Source organism: Equus asinus, chromosome 2 (assembly GCF_041296235.1).
Source record: "Equus asinus isolate D_3611 breed Donkey chromosome 2, EquAss-T2T_v2, whole genome shotgun sequence".
In the NCBI taxonomy this organism is placed as follows: Eukaryota; Metazoa; Chordata; class Mammalia; order Perissodactyla; family Equidae; genus Equus; species Equus asinus.
The window spans coordinates 134,398,686-134,418,827 of NC_091791.1; the positions used below are offsets into that span (position 1 = coordinate 134,398,686).

The 20,142-nt window shown below is 42.0% G+C and overlaps 1 protein-coding gene across 2 annotated transcripts; it reads left to right on the top strand.

Annotated features, from left to right (window-relative positions):
* Positions 1-52: 52 nt before the first annotated feature.
* On the top strand, positions 53-18,220 carry SPG21 (SPG21 abhydrolase domain containing, maspardin). Of its 2 annotated transcripts, XM_070500079.1 has the most exons (10): positions 104-327; positions 1,303-2,052; positions 4,142-4,228; positions 6,356-6,517; positions 9,606-9,686; positions 10,826-10,971; positions 13,577-13,685; positions 14,370-14,477; positions 16,490-16,630; positions 17,515-18,220. In XM_070500079.1, the coding sequence occupies exons 3-10, from the start codon at positions 4,166-4,168 to the stop codon at positions 17,629-17,631; spliced, it is 927 nt and encodes a 308-aa protein (XP_070356180.1). In that variant the 5' UTR covers positions 104-327; positions 1,303-2,052; positions 4,142-4,165; the 3' UTR covers positions 17,632-18,220. The 2 variants fall into 2 exon arrangements, with proteins under 2 accessions (XP_014685387.1, XP_070356180.1); XM_014829901.3 differs by lacking the exon at positions 1,303-2,052 and having other exon boundaries at positions 53-327.
* The last annotated feature ends 1,922 nt before the right edge of the window (positions 18,221-20,142 follow it).

Below are 20,142 nucleotides of genomic sequence, written 5' to 3' on the forward strand. Positions count from 1 at the left end.
GTCGCCATGGTGACCGCCGGAGGCACGCAGTCCCGCCCCTTCCTCACGACGTGGTCCCGCCCCCTCCGAACCCGGAAGCGCGAGGCTGGCGCCCGCTGCGCTAACAACTCAGAGGGAGGGAGCGCGGCGGCCCCGGGTCGCTTGGCCGCGCGCCCCGCCCCTCGGAGGCCGGTCTTGCAGCGCGCCCCACTGCCCTCTGCGCCTGCGGGTGCCTAGCGCTCTGGCCCGGGGCCCCCACCCGGGCCCAGCCGCCTCCACTGCCCGTGCCCGTCCTAGAGGGAAGAGCTGCCTTGGGGAGGGAAAGGGACGTGAGGGCGGACACGGCAGGTGAGGAGTGGAAGAGGCCCTGAGAAATGGGAGTGTGGCTGTGTGATGTGTATGAAGTTGCCGGTGAGTGTGTATGTAGTGTACGTGGCTGCCTCTGTCGGTGTGACTTTGTGAGTGTGGCCCCGAGTGGGCTGGTCCATGTGACTATGCGCGTGATCTCATGTCCCTCTGTGTGTGTGTGTGTGTGTGTGTGTGTGTGTGTGTGTTTGTATGCGCGCGCGCGTTTGAAGTCGAGGAGTTCCTGGGGGTGGTCTCTGACCCTGCCTTTGTGTGGCTGCCATCGGTGGGACTGGGTGAGGGTGGGAGTCTATGTGTGGGTCGCCTGTGGGTGGGGGGAGGGGCCTTGACCAGGGCATCCTCCTGTAATTCCATCCTGGGGCTATGCAGCTGCACTCAGGAACATGTTTTTCAGTAAACTTTTAAGAACTCTGAGCAGAGGCCAGTTATTTTGGAGATTTCACCTCAGCCTGAAAGTGACAGATGTCTTTGTCATTGCTGAGCACGGCCCAGGTGGGAGGCTTGTGAATGGGGGATGAGGACAGTAGCAGGGCAAGTGTCTCACTTTTCCTCCTCTCTTTTTCCTGGGGAGTTCTAAATTCTGCATTTATGCTGCTGCTTTGTCTCCACCTACAATGTTCCAGCTCCTGCTGGCACAAAGATTCAAGAACTGAGGAGTAACTTAATAGCAGTGTGCAAATTTCCAGAAGCTTTTATACCAAGACAGAGCACAAAATGAGGTGTCACAGAAGAGATGTCAAGTAGGCAGCTTTTCCTCCCATGAGGTTTAGAAGATAATGGAATAAGTTCCTGAAGAAATGAGGGATAAATCTTGCCCTGAAGAGATCTAAAAAAAGGATAGCTGTGTCCTGGTGTGGTGAGATCTGGAGACTTGCATTGAAAAGCCAATTGCATCGCCTAGAAACTCTTAGATTAGATCTAGAAACTCTAATATTTTGTTATTGCTGGTATTCACAGGTTGTCCACATGTGGATGAACCACAGATTGAGATAAAGGATCAGAAACCTCTGACTCATTAAGCTGGTTATGTGACTTAAATATTTGTAAAGGCAATTTCATTGACTATAAACTGGCAGGTTCTGTTGAAACCCTGAAGGATAAGTGCGGGTCATTCTTGGCGCACACTTGCAGCTGGCAGTTTTATTGTTAAGCAGCACAAGGGCTGAGAAGACCAGGGATGCAAAGCACTCTCGGAGGAGGGGTTTTCTTAGGCAAGATTAAGGCTAATCTCTGCGCCTGTTTTCCCACCAGCAGGAACAGGTGCTTTTGTTTTTGTGAAGAGTTGAATTGTGAGAGATCAAGTCAATGTTGAGCTCATGGTCCGGATTCCTTCTTATTTAATACTGACCGACTTGGTCACAATCTCAGATAACCTTTTTTTGCTGCATATAGAATGTTTCTCTTGTGACTTGGAAAAGTATACCCCTTTAGTGGATAAAAGAGAGCTCGGAGAACAAACTTCCTTTTCATACCGCTCACAGCTGCTTTCCCTTTGCAGCAGTGAGCTTTTTCACTTCGAAGTCAGTTGGTCAGATGCAACATTTGGTTTCTGTCTTACCTTTCATGTACTGCCAAACTAGCACAAGTGTTAAACTCACTTGCCTCTACAAAAATTTAGTCACAGTTGGGTGGAATCTCTCCATCCAGCAAGATTAGTTATAAAATGTTGTAACACCGGGATGGTTGTGAATAATACTGAAGACTGTGGTAAGGAACATCTTTCTGTTTATTGCTATGGGAAGAAGTGGATGAATTTGTGTGCCTGTGTATGATGTGTATATGTGTATTTGTCTGGTAGTTTGGTTTGTACATTGCAACTGATTCCACACTGTGAATACTTAATCCCAAACTTTTATCCCAAGTTTGGCGAATCTAGAAGCAAACTTTCTGGCTTTAATTAGCTAAGGTGTTTTATAAATCTGTTGAGTCGATTTTATTTGCTAAACATGTTTGTGATATTTCCTCCGGTACAATAGAGTGATTGCTTATAGTAATGCAATACTAGAAAATATCACCATTAGGCAGTGGTTAGATGATAGAGGAATATTTCAAGTCTATCCAGGTAGAAGATATTCCAGAATTAATTATATGTGCTAGTTGCTTTCAATTAAAACTAATAAAATAAAAATAATAACCAGCTTAGCAAAAGGTTATATAGTTCAAATGGCTTAGATTTTTTAATATTTTAGTATTTGTTAAGAGAAAATAGATATGCAAAGAGTGATTTTCTTTATTTCAGTGTGATCATAACTACATCTGTGCACACTGATTTTCAGCATAAGACTGGCTGGTGATTTTCTTGGTACTTGAGAGCAACTTACGATTTTCACAAACTTTTCTAAAATTACCATCTTAGCCTTGAAAGAAGAGACTATTATTACAATGTCAAGGTTGTAAATCAGGTTTGATATTGGATGTCTACATTTACTGTCACCTTGGGGTTCAGTTTGGTAACCCCCCAAGCTTAGAGGTAACACTTGAGATCGCTGAGCGCCCTGTGTTCCCGAGGGAGCAGATCTAGAGGGCCGAGGAGGAAGAGTTCCATTGGGTTTAGAATCCCCTCCTGGCCAGTCCAGAGAAGCCTCTCTAAAAGGACAGTTCAGAGGCAGCCCAGGAGTTCAGTCCTAGAGTCTTGAACTCATCCTAGCCCTCATAGGAAATCCAGACTTGCCCTGGGGTAGAGGGCAGGATGCAGTGCAAGTATTTGAATCCTTCCAGACCAGTGCATGGAAGTTCCTCATTTGGCAATGAGAATCTGCAACAGGGAACTATAATTTCAGGTTCCTGTTATGACATAACACAGATGCCTGAACAAGAGGGGCAGCCTTTAAATTAAAGATACTCAACCAGTCCAACACTCATAGGTGCCCCAATTAGAAGGCACTCTAGGATTGCCTAGTTCAGCCTCCTTAGGACAGTCATTCATTTAGTCAACAGGTAATGCCTGCTGTGTGCCAAGCGCTGTTCTAGGCTTTGGGGAAACAGTAGTGAAACAGTCATAGAAGAGAGAAAAGCCCAAAGAGGATCTTTGACTTTTCCAATGTCACAGAACTATAAAAGCTAAAAATCGCTAATCTCACAACAAAAGACCACATTTTTTCCCTAAAGGCACATGTTTTGTGTTGTTGCTAGTTATAGTGTCTTCAAGTCTATTCTGGTATCTTCTCATACATCTTTCAGAGGACATTCTGTCACTTTTAATCACATCAATATGAACAGCAACTTTCGTGTATTTTCCATGAAGAACTACATGGGAGGTTCTGAAGTTATGTTCCACTAGAGTTAGATTGATGGCGTTTTGTGAATTGATCAGGAAGCAGGCTTACTTTAGCCCGCTTCTCTAGTGTGGCTTGTTCCCTATAATTCTATGAGAAAGGAACATCTTTATTAAATGGATTCGTAAGATATTGTCAAAAGGTAGGTGATGGGCCTGCAGTGTGGAATCGTTTAACTAGGACGGGCAGTCTGGTGGCAGAAAAGACTGTCCTGCGTGTGGTCCTAGCGCTGCAGTAGCCATGGGATCTCGGGTAAGTCATTTACATTTTCTAGACCAGATTCCTCTTCTGGAGGAACTAAGTGGGTTGGAATAATTCTCTCTCAGGGCCCCTTCCTGCTCTATGACAATAGAATTTCACCAATTTGTTTTCTCTAGTTTAAGAATATACCAACAAGGTAAAATAGCCCATTTCCTTGGTTTTACCCTTTAAAGTATTGTTGGTATAACTAGACCAGACTATATTTAGTTCTGATGTCACTGTGAATTCTTGACATGAAACATCACATGCTTTTATTTCAGGATTAACCTCCATTTCAGCTAATCATGGGAGAGATTAAAGTCTCTCCTGATTATAACTGGTTTAGAAGTACAGTTCCCCTTAAAAAGGTATGTATCGTTTTATTATACCTCTTATTTGCAAAAATCTCGCGTTGTTTTTGTGTGTGATTTAGATGTTATGCCTTAGCAGTGCGTGAGAGTAAAGGTTTCAGTAGTTTAACCAAGTAGGTAGTGGTGTGCCCATTTCATAGATGAGAAAACTGAGGTTCACAAAAGTTAACATGTTAAAGGTCACACAGCCTGGTAAAGTCTGGATTAAAATCAAATTAGTCTGGCTTCAAAGCCGGAAGTGCTTGGCTGCCTACCAAAGGGAGCCCCCCCTTCCTTCTTGCTCCCTGGGAAACTACTGCCCAGGCTAAATGACACTTGGCTCCTGGGGTCCCTCTACCTTGTCCCATCCCCTCAGGTAACTCATGTGAGCGCCTCCTGATGGACTCACTCCCTCAGCGAACTGATCGCCAGACCCCGAACAACCCAAACTTATCTACATTTTCTTAGTAATGGTTATAGGAAGTTGTTTCATTGATGTAATTTTCTTCAGTTGCTAGATCTCTTTGATCCACAAGTCATGATGAGTTTGCTTGAAATTTCGTGGTGCTAGATTTTAAATTATCAAATAACAGTGTGTCTTCTAAAGGAATTCTGACAAAATTGCCATTCAGAGAACTTGGAGAAAATTGAAGTGATAAACAACCTTTAAGTACATGGCTTAAATTCAGGAGATACTATGTCAGTTATATCTCAATCAAACTGAGGGCGGGGAGAAATAAAGAATGTACCATTTTTGTTGCTTTTCTTCCAAGTGGGATTATTGAAATAATTTCCTAGAAAATTTTAGAGATCTGAAATCTTATCTCATATGAATTTTATTACTACAAGATTGGGATTTACTGTGTGCACTGTGAAAGGCCATTGAGATTTTTCATCACAATCATGGCAAAAAGAAACATGAAAAGCAAAAATGTGAATGGGAAAATACAGAGGGCAGAACAGGAGCGTGAGATATTATTGTGACCATCCGTGACCTGGCGAAGTCCCAAAGGGCATTGTCAGGGCCCTCTGAACTTTGCCTTGCCCTTTTTGTCTGTTCCAGTGACGTCAGTGGCCCCAGTTAGTGTGCTGCCACCCACAGTGACACTATGGGGCCCACAGCGCTGCCAGCTAGGAGCTCTCAGAAAGTAAAACCTGGAGACCCTGAGCCTTTTAATGTAAAAGTAGGATAAATATGGATTTGTGTTGGCAAAAGTTTGAGCAGTTAATGTACTTTCCCAAATACCACCAAAAGTCAGCCAAAGAAAAGAAAACTTAAGCTATGAGGTAGTGCATATTACTGATGGCTAACTCTTATTGAACACCCACTATCTGCCAAGCTCTGTGCTGAGCTCTGGGCTTGTCTCAGCTCACTTAATGCTCATCTTTTTCCCCTGTTGGGTCCAGAACCCCTAAATTAGGAAGGTTGCTGATGACTTCCTCTTCCCCACCCCCTTTTCCCAAAAAAAGCCAGTTTTTCCCTGCACCCACTTCTTACACCTGACTGAACAGTTTGAAACATTGTCCCAGGACAGTGACACCTACCCCTGCCTCAGCCCTCCTCTCTGGCAGGCTAGAGGCTTGGTGTGGATCAGGTTTCTGAAGCATCTCCTGAGTGGTACCTTCTCTGCCCAGCTTACCCCGTGAGCCTGCAGTCTTGTCTCCCCCTCGCCTGCTCTGTTGATACTCTGACCCCGCTGATCCCAGCCGTCCTCTGGGCCAGCACTGGAGGATGACTCTGCAAATTGCCTTCCTATACACACACACACACACTCCCTGTCTCTCACACACACACACATAGCCAGAAGTTTGGAGAAGAAATAAGATGCCATGTACAGAGTTTGCTGTTTAATGGTAAACAAAATAGACTTCCTATAATCGTGAGTAGGAAGGAAAATTAAAAACTGAAAGAAAAAGCAGCTCTTTGGGAGAGTATAAAGCAGTTCTGTGGAATATTTCCTTAGCACTAAAGAAGGAAAAGGAGTCTGAGGCAGTGTATTATACTTGCTAGTCTGGCTTGATCCAGGTCATCTTGTAACAAACAAGCCAGTGCTATTAAAACTGTCAGTGGAATTATAGCGTGAAGTAAAGTATAAAAACCAAATGCATACGGTTTCCATTTTTTTCTTGTACCTTTCCCACCAGATTATCGTGGATGATGACGACAGTAAGATATGGTCCCTCTATGATGCAGGCCCCAGAAATATCAGGTGTCCTCTCATATTTTTACCCCCTGTCAGCGGGACCGCCGATGTATTTTTCCGGCAGATTTTGGCCTTGACTGGATGGGGTTACCGGGTTATAGCTGTAAGTATTATTGATTCAATATTAAAATTCAGGTCCACATTTTGTATTTTTTTTTGTTCTTCTGTAGTAACGGGCACGTTTTTTATTGAGATAAGATATTTGTTTTCCTTTTTTTAAATGAGAATGAAGCCTTTTGAAGGAAGGGGGTATGTGTACACGGAGGTACAGAGGGACGTACCTCTGTTGGAAGCCTTCTCCACACCCGGCTTTTACTTGCTTTCTCTCCTTTAATTCTCCTCGCAAGTCTGAATAGTAGGAAGCATTGTCCTTGTTCATAGATGAGGGAACTGAAGTCCAGGCCATTTTAGTGATCCCACACGTCACACAACCAGGAGGTGGGGGAGGGAGAACCAAGCTCAGTCTTCTGACTCCGTTTCCAGGGGAGCTGAGCACGGAATATTAGACAGCAAAGGGATCTGCCAAAAAGTAGGCGACTGAAAGCTTGCTTTAATCTAAGTCTTTGACAGTTGAAGTTCATTGGTTAGCTCATATCCTTAGTATTTGGTTAAGAAATTTTTTGTTTTTAATTGTTATTTTATCTAAATCTAGTTCTGCATTGGTCCTTCTTGAATCTCCTTCTCTGGGGGAAAGGCGTGGGCAGGGAGGGCTCTGTTGCCTGCGGCTGAGGTCTTGGCGTGCCTTGACTTGTAACCACAGTGGAGGTCGGTCTCCTAACTTCAGAGGAAAAAGACTCCGGCTTTGGAGCTCGCAGTTGTTTCTGGGACCTGGAATATTAACATGTAAACGGACTCCCTGTGGAAGTACTGCTGTTATTATACATTTTATTTACTGTCTAAAGGAGAGAAAATGGGAGCCAAATCTCTTCTCTTGGAAAATATCTGGAAATTCTACAGCAGTTACCACCAACTGGAGCCACAGAAAATGCATCCAATTCCTCTTCCTCCTGACAGCCCTTCTCTTTCTTCAAAAAACTAGTTCTTATTGGAGCCGCCTGCTGCCCTCCCCAGGTCGCTTCTTCTGTAGCTAATTTCTCCGGATTCTTTAACCCTTCCTCCTATGGCGTATGTGAGTCTCTGCAACATAATCCTCCCTGGTTCTAAGTTTTCAGTCATCCCTCTTCGTGGACAGCATTCCAGGAATGCAGGGTGGCATCTGCCCTTACCCAAGCCCTCTGCCGCCTAAAACAGGACAGTACCTTTCCTGGTGGCCACTGTTGATCAGCCAGGGGGGTAGAAACTGAGTGGCCCCAGGGTCTGTTTCACTTTAGAGTGCTGTTGAAAGCTGACTGTTTATTGCTCGAAACTGGCAGGTCACCATTGCCTTCGGCTGGATATTTCTGCTTTGCCCTCAGGCTTCTTGATGTGGGCTTTCCCTATTTCACTAGCTAGATAATGAATCAAGAGAAGACCAAAGGTGTCTTCAAAATTACTTTATCCTTACGGTTTGATCAAATGCTCAACCCCATGAGGTTTTGAAACTTACTAGGTATTTGTATCCAGCAGTTAAAATGCACAGATAGATCTTTTTTAATTTAAATTTTTATTGAAATAATTGTAGATTCACACACAGTTGTAAGAAATAATACAGAGATCCCTTTTACACTTTGCCCAATTTCTCCCAATGGTAACATTTTGCAAAACTATTGTATGATTTCACAACCGGGATTTTTTTTTTAAGATTTTATTTTTCCTTTTTCTCCCTGGTACATAGTTGTATATTTTTAATTGTGAGTCCTTCTGGTTGTGGCATGTGGGATGCCGCCTCAGCATGGCTTGATGAGCAATGCCATATCTGAGCCCAGGATCTGAACTGGTGAAACCCGGGCCACCAAAGCAGAGCGGGTGAACTTAACCACTCAGCCATGGGGCCGGCCCCCGGGATCTTGATATTAATGCAATCCACTGATCCTATTTATTTATTTATTTATTTTTGATGAGGAAGATTGGCCCTGAGCTAACATATGTGGCAATCTTCCTCTATTTTGTATGTGGGATGCTGCCACAGCGTGGCTTGATGAGCAGTGTGTAGGTCCCCACCCAGGATCCAGGCCATGAACCCTGGGCCACCAAAACGGAGCATGAGAACTTAACTACTTTGCCACCAGGCCAGCCTCACTCATCCTATTTAGATTTCCCAGTTTTACTTGTACTCAGGTGTGTGTGTGTTTATGTATTAAGTTGTATGCAGTTTTATCACCTATCTAGGAAACAAATATTTTTAAAATAAGGCTTCATAAAAATATCATCTCCTTTCTTTTAGGTCATCATCTGCCTCCCATTCTCAAATTTTCTCTCCTAGGGAGGGTCTGTCCTCCATCCTATCTCAGAATAGTGGAATCTTATCCACAAATGGAATTTTAATAGTACAACTAACATATCAAATCTGAAATTATCCCATAATTTACATGGCAGTATCTATTCAGTAACAAAATGAGTTTAAGCGCTTAAAACAAGCCTGTCAGGTGGGTTTTACATATATTAAAGAGAGGGGAATTCTTAGATGACAAGCCTAAGTCCCCTAGAAAGGAGTTAGTGACTTGTATTTCTTTTTCCTCCTCATCATCAACATTAATAGACTGCGTAGAGTCAAGCACCTGAATTTTTGGTCACAAATAAAAGTACAAGAAATCGATAGAATGACTCAATCAATTAAAAGACGAGGAACAATTTTATTGAATACTCCCTTAAAGAAATGCTTCCAAGAAGAGAGGGAACTCTCCTTAGGACGAACTTTACTTCTAGTTCTCCTGAGCAATCATTCTGAATGAAATTGGATTTAAGGCGAAACAGAATTTCTTTACTTGGATGGGTTCTGCTCCGTTCACCCTTGAACCTCAGAGTTTCTGAGCTATTTAGAAAGGAAATTGATGTGAGTTGAAATTGTTATTCACATAGTGTCACCAGAGTGTGCTTCCTTTTTATTCTTTTCTGATTGGTCTGTTAGGCAAAATGTGAATTATGAAGTTTAGGAGAGGGTGGGAGCTAATTTTCACATATTTTGAATAAGGAGCAGAACTTAAACACATGAGAAATGCTGTTGTGTGAGTCTTAAGTTTTTCATATATATATGAGTTGCATTTTACCTTTCAGTTGTTAAAGTAAATTAAAAATTATTGTTATTATTTCAGTTGCAATATCCAGTTTACTGGGACCATCTTGAATTCTGTGACGGATTCAGAAAACTTTTAGACCATTTACAGTTGGATAAAGTGAGTACCCTGAGACTAATTACTTACGTGCGATTTTAATGTAGCATTTACATTGTAAAACCTGGTGTTGTCTTTCATTTTTTATTAACAGCTCTTTCAAGATATAATTTAAATATCATAGTGTTTACCCTTTTAAAGTCTATAATTCAGTGGTTTTTAATATATTCATAGATATGTGCAACCATCACCACAGTCAATTTTAGAACCTTTTTTCACCGCAAAAAGAAACCCCATACTCATAGCAGTCAGTCACTCCCCACCCTTCCCCCCACCCGCCCTGGCAACCTAATCTACTTTCTGTCTCGATGGATTTGCCTATTATAGATATTTGACATAAATGCAATCATACGATGTGTGGTCTTCTGTGACTGGCTTTTTTCACTTAGCATACATTTTCAAGGTCCATCTATGTTGCACCATACATCAGTACTCCATTCCTTTCTATTGTCCAATAATATCCCATTGGGTGGATAGAGTACATTTTGTTTACCAATCAGCAGTTGATGCACATTGGATTGTTTCCATTGTTTAGCTATTATGAGCAATGCTGCTGTGAACATTGGTGTCCAAGTTTTTGTGTAGACGTGTTTTCAGTTCTCTTGGATATTCACCTAGCAGTAGAATTACTCAATTACAGTTTTCTTAAACATAAACTACTAAGTGGTTTCGTTTTCTAATGTAATTTGTGAAGAATATTTTTTTTAACTTGCATCATTTGTATGCACAGTTATATTGTTTTCTTCACCGAGTATATAAGTTGCATTTAAATACAGTATTTCCTATGTTCCTAACTGCTGTAGAACCATTATTCACTGCATAACAACATGTCAGTCAACAACGGACCGCATAGATGACTGTGGTCTCATCAGATTAGTACCGTACAGCCTAGGTCTGTAGTAGGCTATACTGTCTAGGTTTGTGCAAGTACACTCTGTGATGTTTGCAGAATGACGAAATCACCTAACGACGCATTTCTCAACATATTTCTGTTTTAAGCGATGCATGACGGTATTTTAGTCTAATGGCTAGTGATGCCATTATATTCTGTGGTTGATGATAATTAAAACAACTTTTTTTTGATACTTATGTTCAGGATTGATCATTGTTTTAGGATCCTCCTTGTGTTTGTTTACAATTAGGTTCATCTTTTTGGGGCTTCTTTGGGAGGCTTTTTGGCCCAGAAATTTGCTGAATATACTCACAAATCTCCCAGAGTCCATTCCCTCATCCTCTGCAATTCCTTCAGTGACACCTCTATCTTTAACCAGACTTGGACTGCAAACAGGTAAGAATGTAAACATTCAACCAAAGTTCTTATTATTTTTGTTCAGTGCAATTTTGAAAATGTTGGTTTTTGGTTTTTTGGTGCACTAGGGAGGGAGGGTCATATTTATTTCTGTCTTCTGAAACTGCCCTGGCTTTTAAAATTAGTAACAGTCACCTCTGCAAAAGAAAAGAATTGAGTGGGCTCTAAATTCAACTATTTACATTACTCTAAATTATTATTTTTTTAAAAATTTTTTTTTAAAGATTTTATTTTTCTTTTTCTCCCCAAAGCCCCCCAGTTCTGCATTTTTAGCTGTGGGTCCCTCTAGTTGTGGCAATGTGGTATGCCGCCTCAGTGTGGCCTGATGAACGGTACCAAGTCTGTGCCCAGGATTCAAACCGGCGAAACCCTGGGCCACCGAAGCGGAGTGCATGAACTCAACCACTCGGCCACGGGGCCAGCCCTGACTCTAAATTATTGTTTAGCTTTGTTTAATATACATTCATATGATTTTACAGTTTCTCTTCAGTGCATATATAACTAATATGTTCTGCCTTTTCCACTTATTATTTTGTGTAAACAGTTCTGTGTGTTGACTGACAACAGTTTCTTCAGGCATTTGGCCTCTCCCAATTTTTCATCCTGTTCTACTGTAAATCTTTATACTAATTACGTTTTTTCTTCTCTTTCCGGGTTATTTCCTTGAGATATGTTCCCAAAAATGGAGAGACTAGAGCCTTTAGTCTGTCAGCAGATGGTCTTAAGGACACATCATGACACTTAATGTCAGTCTGCTTTTCAGAAAGATGGAAATGGTGGAATGCTTTGTGGGGCAACCAGTGGGGTACCTGCTTCCTCTGAGCCATCCCTTGGGTGGTTTTATCATTTTAATTAGTTTGATAGGTGCCTAATGGTACCTTAAAGCTGACTTCATGTGCATTTCTTTCATTGCTAGCAAGGCTAGGCTCTACCATAAAAAAGCCCAGTGATTAAACATACAGTGTGAGCCGGTTGGTTTTCACATTGTTTTCATATCTACTTAAGATTACACTCTGATATTTTAAAAAACTTTTCCTGGGGGCCGGCCCAGTGGCCTAGTGGTTAAGTTCGTGCACTCCGCTGCGGCGGCCTAGGGTTTCGCTGGTTTGAATCCTGGCGCGGACACAGCACTGCTCATCAGGCCATGCTGAGGCGGTGTCCCACATGCCACAACTAGAAGGACCCACAACTAAGAATATACAACTGTGTACCAGGGGGCTTTGGGGAGAAAAAGGAAAAAAATAAAAATAGTAAAAACACAAACTTTTCCTGATCTTATCTCAGTAGTTTACTCAGCATTCCTGCAGCAATTTCTTGTATACATTAGCTAAAAATACTTCATGTCCAGATGATGCACTAAAGCTTATTGATTATTTTTGATGATTTTTCATGTTGTTTTAATTGTCAGAAGCCAAGACTGCCCCAGTTTATTTGTGCTTTTACATATCGCCTACTTTTTTTTATCAAACATCTGAGCGCTTACTATATGGCTCACGCTGAGGCTACAGGGGCGAGCAAAGCCAACGAAGTCCACCTGTCACAGAGCATACCTAGGCATCATGCCTTTAGAAGATAAGAAAACCTGGGGGGGGGTGGGGCGTGGGAGGCTGAGTGGAGAATTTAGAAAGGTAACTGAATGATGGCCAACTGGTCCTTGCAAGGGAAGCTCAACTTCCACCAAGCTATTCCATTGAGAATATGCATCAGAAGGCCATCTGCACCTCTTAAACATCATTTTCAGTATAGGATTAGAGAAATTAGTCATTACCCTATGTAATGCCTCTCAGCATTTGTAATTAATAGAATAAATATCAACTAAAAATCACATATAGAGGGACCAGCCTGGTGGCACAGCGGTTAAGTTAGCACATTCTGCTTCAGTGGCCCAGGGTTTGCTGGTTTGGATCCCGGGTGCGGACCTACACACTGCCATGCTGTGGCAGGCGTCCCACATGAAATAGAGGAAGATGGGCACAGATGTCAGCTCAGGGCCAGTCTTCCTCAGCAAAAAAGAGGAGGATTGGCAGCAGATGTTAGCTCAGGGCTAATCTTCCTCAATAAATAAATAAATAAATAAATAAATAAAAATCACATATAGAAATCCATAAAGATGAAACTGCCTTGAATTAGCCCAGTTGAATCTAATAGTAGCAAACTTTGGGAGGTACAATAGCTCTTTCATTTTGCTATTTTGAAATCTATTTTGAAATAGTCGATCAAAAGGTGATATAAACCTGAAGGTTGATAATCTTAAATTTTCAATTTCCAAAGGAAATAGTTTAGTCATTGGAAATAAGGCCAATTAGGAAAAAAAAATCTTGGGTTCATCAGAACGTCTACCGCGGTAAAGGTATTTTGAAATATTGCTTAGAGTTATTCCAAATCCTCAAATAAAAGTTTAATCATATTAAACTGTAACTCTTTGGGAGCTTGGGAAAGATGCTGAGCTCTTTGAAAGAAGCAACTAGGTCTTTTTATCTCGAGATCCCAAGCTCCTAGCGAGTGCAAAGCTTCAGTGTTGAATGAATGTTTGCCATTTATGTCTAGTCTTGGAAATTTAAACCATCAGGTCTTTGTTTTACAGCTTTTGGCTGATGCCATCATTTATGCTCAAAAAAATAGTTCTTGGCAACTTTTCGTCTGGCCCAGTGGACCCTGTGATGGCTGATGCCATTGATTTCATGGTGGACAGGGTAAGAATCATGGCATTGGGGTGGAGACACCTTGTACTGGGAATTTTCACGTCTGCTTGGTTCCTGAAGATATGTCTGTCTCACTGAGTATGCATTAGAGGTGCTTGTTAAGCTGTCTTCCATATTAACTTTAATACATCCAAAGAGATATTCCTGCTGGAAAGTAATTCATCAGAATCACTTGGGGGAACTTTTAAAAATAAAGATTCCAAGGCCTCACACTAGACCATCAAACTGGAATCCCTGGGCGTGGGGTCTGGGAATCTGCATTGTTACGCTCCCCCACCACCTCCCCCAGGTGAAGGTGATGTAGCAGGTCAGTAGACGTGCGTTTAGGAGCTACTGGGCTAGATGATCTTTCTGAGGTCTCTGCCAGCAATGAGATCTCTTAAATGTTTCTCTCTCACCTTTGAGCTTCAGGAATTGGCCTGTTGCCCACAGGCACCAGGTTGAGGCAATTCAGGTTGAGGGCTATGGAATGCCAGGTTCCCGGAATAGAAAAATGCCACCACGTGAGAGGCCCAGTTTATGATCTCTCAAATACATTGTATTTCCTCACTGGTGACCTTTCGGGCCGCACCACACGTAGTACCACCTTTATAAGCACAAATATTATCTGTGGAATTAATGTAAATGTGAAAAACAAAATTAATGCCAAAACTTTACCTGCATTTCTTGTTGCAGCTGGAAAGTTTGGGGCAGAGTGAACTGGCTTCAAGACTTACCCTGAATTGTCAAAATTCCTACGTGGAACCTCATAAAATTCGGGACATCCCTGTAACCATTATGGATGTAAGCTTCCTTTCTAAATGTATATGTCAAGATCCTTGTTATAATTATTTTAGAATTTTTTAATGTGCCTCTTCAAATGCTGCCTTGGATTTTTTTATTTTACCTCCCAGCCTTCTCAATTCCAAAACAATTTGTTTATTAATTATCCTCTATTTTTCCTGGCAGGAATAACACCATTGAAATCAGAATAAATTTAAGCAAACATGGTAATCCTTACCCATTTTGGTGTATTTTTGCTATTCTCATCAATAGATATTGCACTTTAGCTATTACACATCTGAGCAGCAAAGAGAAGGGACCTCATGAGGGCAAAGAATCAAGAATTCCATAAAGTCTAATTAGCGCAAAACTTTGCTTCTTATATTCTTGAGTTATGGTAAAACATACATGACAAAATTTACCATTTTAACCATTTTAAAGCGTACAGTTCAGTGGCATTAAGTGCATTCACAATATTGTGCAACCATCAGCACTGTCCGTCTCCACAACTTTTTCATCATCCCAAACTGAGACTCTGTATGTTAAACAGTAGCTCCCCATCCCGCCTCCTCCCAGCCTCTGGCAGCCAACATTGTACTTTCTGTCTCTGTGTATTTGACTATTCTGTGTTCCTCATTTAGGTGGAATCATGTAACACTTGTCCTTTTGTGTTGGTTTATTTCACTTAGCATGATGTCTTCAAGGTTCACCTATGTTGTAGCAAGTATTCCTTTTTAAGGCTGGATAATATCCCATTGTATGGATAGACCACATTTTGTTTATCCATTCCTCTGTTGATGGACATTTTGGTTGTTGCCACCTTTTGGCTATTGTGAATAATGCTATTCTGAACATTGGTGTATAAATATCTGTTTGTGTCCCTACTTTCAATTTTGGGGGGTATATACCCAAAAGTAGAATTGCTGGGTCATATGGTAGTTCTGTTTAACTTTTTGAGGAACCATGATATCATCTTCCACAATGGCTGCACCATTTTTACATTTCTACCAGCAATGCACAAGGGTTTCAATTGTTCCATAGCCTCACCAGCACTTATTATTTTCTGTTTTTTGATAATGGCCATCCTAATGGATGTAAAGTGATATTTCATAGTGGTTTTGGTTTATTTTTTTAGAAATCATATAACTACTTTATTTTGCCTCTTAAGTGGATGTATTCCTAAATTCAAATAACATGGTATTTTTAAGAACTGATTTTTTTCAGGAAATTGTCCATTACAAGCATATAAACAATATCTTCTTATCATTCTTCACTATAATTGCTACATTCCAACATCTACCATGACACAGAGCAAGCTTTTCAATACTCTTGGTGAAATATTTGGTCCTTATAGTGCATTTGCTCCGCCTGCCCATCTTTCAAAGCTGTGCTCACCACTTAGGTACGTGGTCACTGAGAACTGTCCACAAGCTTTAGCAAGTTGGAGATGCATTTTTACAAGTTTTTTTTTTTTTACTTTTAAATTACTTTTGAAAAACCTTCTTGCATAAAACATAAATTTGTATGGGCATTGAAAGAGGTCTGAATTCCTACACTCCAGACTGTTCCAGTGGCTCTCCCAGGAAAGGATCTGGACTTTTTATCTCATACTCTTTACAGTTTGAGGGAAATTTTTTTCGCTGAGCATATACTTACTACATACGTAACTTTTTAACTAATAAGAGAATTAAAAAGTTCTTTTGGGGTGTCATGATCTTTTTAAAATTAATTGGCCTTTTCAATAATGATTGTTTATTATTAATATTTTGTTAATTTGGTTAGCCATGTTTGAGGAAAAAGGAAATTAATTTTTCCCCCCAAACAATGCCACAGACATCTGGCAGCAAAATCTGCAGCTCACGTCCTGCATTGGAGTTAGAGTCACCAGGGATCAGCAGGAGCAGGTGGCCCAGTCTGCACAGGGGTTCGGTGGTGTCTCTTCAGGAGAACGGAACACTTGGGGTGGCACTTTACATAATGCGAAAAGAACATAGTAAGATACTAGTAGGTTTCAGCCTTGTGTGTTTTTAAAGGTGTTTGACCAGAGTGCACTTTCAACCGAAGCTAAAGAAGAAATGTACAAACTGTATCCTAATGCCCGGAGGGCTCACCTTAAAACAGGAGGCAATTTCCCATACCTGTGCAGAAGTGCGGAGGTGAATCTTTATGTACAGGTAAGGCCCAGCCTGGAACCCAGAGCACTTTGAACCCAAAGTGTGTGGTTTGAAATATAAAGCCTTTTTTTGATGGTGGAAAACTACAGAATTCTCTGTAGGAGTGAGGTATTGACTCAGTAAGGGCGGTTTACATTAATAATTTATAGGAGCATTCAGGCAGGTCTATGAGAGACACCCGCGGGACTCTGCCCACCGTCCCTTTTCTGAGAACAGCAGGCCACCTCCATGCACTGAAGTAGCCACGTGGTATGACATGACCTTGCCTCCTGGACACAATAAATTCAGTCAGAGCAGGACTCCAGACCTCAATGGGGTCAGTGCAAGCCCCATGAAGCAACTTCTTGATCTATTTTTAATGCATTAAAAAAATGATATATATAAACTAACAAACACCACCTCTTCATCCTCTGTCTCAGTGGATTTTAGAATAGTGGTGAGAAATGATTGCTTTGGCACTTCGGCAAGAGGTATCAAGAACCTTAAAAAAGCAGTCACATTCTTTGATCCTGTCATCCACTTGTGGCAGTAGACCTAAGGGGAGGATCCTAAATACAGACCAACTTGCTGCCCAGAGACATTCCTCACGGGGTGAGAAGGGCAGAGCAGGAGAAGGACCTGACTCGCAGCAGCAGGGGGAGGGTGAGCACCTGCTCGTGGAGCAGCGTGCCGCCAGCTAAGATGTGTAGGAAGAGTTTGTAGGAACTTGGAGAGACCGGTTACATATTAAGTGATGAACAAAGCTCCCGAACTGGTTTTAAAAAATCCTCGACTTTTCTGTGTTTTCTAGTTTTTCTTTAATTATGTATCACTCTGTAATTTGAAAGTGTAAGACCTTTATATACCATGGTGACGTATGAAATAATGATCCTGCGTTCCTACAGATACATTTGCTACAATTCCATGGAACCAAATATGCCGCCATTGACCCATCAATGGTCAGTGCCGAGGAACTCGAGGTGCAGAAAGGCAACCTCAGCATCAGTCAGGAGGAGCAATAGCTGCGGCTGTGGCTGTTCGCGACGAGTGATCCGGCGCGTCCTTGTACAATCAGTGACGTCAGCGCCCTCCAGGCGGCCTCTGTTGGGTTTGTCAGCTTCACCGGTGATCACTGTGTTTGGAAGCAGGACTGATTGTCATCTTCATGGCAGGCGGCAGCTCTTCTAAGCCAGTGTAACTGTTCCCTCTTCGGTTTTTTTAGCTTTTGAATTTGAAGAAGTACTTTTGAAGACTCCCATTTTAAGAATTGTGAAAATTTTGCTACCAACTGTCTTCCCCACTGAGTTCTTCAGTCAATGTTAATTTCTGAAGTTGGGGGTTTTGTGGGGTTTTTTCCGTTTCTTTCCTCTCTTCCTTTCTTTCTTTTTATGTTATTTGCTGCAAATGCAGCACATCCAGATTGTGTGTCAGAGGACGTTGGTTATTTTTACGCTTTCTGGGTTATAACCGTTATCCGAGTGCCAAGGCTGTCACCCCCATTTGCTCTCCTGCAAATCAACTACTTCTAATTTCCAGTTAAGCAAATTGTTTTCAGTTTTAGCTGTTGTCTTTCTAGCCATTACAGTCATTTGGAATAAAAATTCAATTTCAGTGAGTGACGTTTGTGATCATTGTAGCTGCCTGACTGGGCTCCCTAGACTTTCTGAGAAGCAGACCATGTTGCCAGTTCGGTGTGACTTTAGGTCAGTTACTTAATCTCTCTAAAGCGCAGTTTGCTTGCTGTAAAATAACAGTAGCTCTCATTTACTGAGCTGCTACTATGTGCCTGGAACTTTCCATACCTTAATGAACTGTGTCCCCACCACCTAGCTTCAAAAATTATCAACAACTCATTGATGGTCGTGCTCCATCTCATACTGCACCCTCACTTCGTCCACATACTCCCATCACTGGATTATTTTAAAGCAATTTCTGATACCATATCATTTATAGGTACCATCTGGCACCTATAAATATTTTTATAGGTACCTTCAAGAGATAAAATATCCATAATGCTATCATCATACTTAAAAATTCACCAATAGGGGCCGGCCTGGTGACGCAGCGGTTAAGGTCGCACGTTCCGCTTCAGCAGCCTGGGGTTCACTGGTTCAGATCCTGGGTGCAGACATGGCACCACTTGGCAAGCCATGCTGTGGTGGGCGTCCCACATATAAAGTAGAGGAAGATGGGCACAGATGTTAGCTCAGGGCCAGTCTTCTTCAGCAAAAAGAGGAGGATAGCAGCAGATGTTAGCTCAGGGCTAATCTTCCTCAAAAAAAAAAATAATAATTCCTTCATATCATCTAATATCCAGTCAATGTTCCCATTTGTGAGTATCTCACAAATGTCTTTTTATAGTTGACTTGTTCTCATCAGCTTCCATACAAAGTTCATACTTTATATTTGATTGAAATGTCTCAAGTCTCTTTTAAACTGTAAGTTCCTCCTCCCTCTGTTTTTTTTTCTTGCTATTTATTTGTTGAAGGAACAGGCTCATATGCCCTATAGAATTCCCCACAGTCTGGATTTGACTGATTGTAGCCTTGCGATGTCCTTTAATTTGTTTCTCTGTCCCTGGTGTTTCCAGTAAACTGGTAGTTACAGCTAGAGGTTCGATCAGGTTCAAGCTCGATCTTTTTGGCAGGAACGCTTCCTAGGTGGAGCTGTGTACTTCCCATCGCGTCACCTCAGGAGACACATAACATCTGATTGCCTCAGTTGTTAAGATTGTTCAGTGGGTTCCAACGCTGTTAGCCTGATCCAGTCACTGGAAGATCCCCCAATGGTTTAGCTGCCGCTGTTGGTCGTTGCACGGATTGAGGGCTGCAGAACAGTGACGATACTCGAATTTTTATCACTCTTTCTGCATTTATTAACTGGAGTTCGCTGATTAAAAAACCCAAAACACAGCTTTCCCTCATCAACTGTTTGGTTTCTCTAGGGTATAATTTAGACAAAATGAGCGTTGATGCTGCTTTCCCTGTACGTTTTCAGAATATTCAGTTAACCATACTTGTTCAGATTTCGTCCCCACCACAACCCTGGCTAAACTGATTTCACAGGTGAGGTCCTGGAGACTGGCAGAGGTCAAGAGACTTGCTCAGCCTCACACAGTAAGGGGCCGAGCTGGGATGCCAACTTGGGTCTGGCCATCCCTGAAGCCTGTGATCTTTCCACAAAGGCCACAGTGTCTTCTCTGACCGCCTTCTGATTTGACAACTGTTGCAAATTATGGAAGCACTTGGTTGGGGCTAGCTCCGTGGCCGAGTGGTTAAGTTCGCGCGCTCTGCTGCGGCAGCCCAGGGTTCGGATCCTGGGCGCGGACATGGCACCGCTCATCAGGCCACGTTGAGGTGGCGTCCCACAACTAGAAGGACCTGCAACTAAGATATACAGCTGGGTACAGGGGGGGTTTGGGGAGATAAAGCAGAAAAGAAAAAAAAAAGATTGGCAACAGTGGTTAGCCCAGGTGCCAATCATTAAAAAAAAAACAAAAAGGAAGCGCTTGGTAAACCATGAAGGTAGGGCTT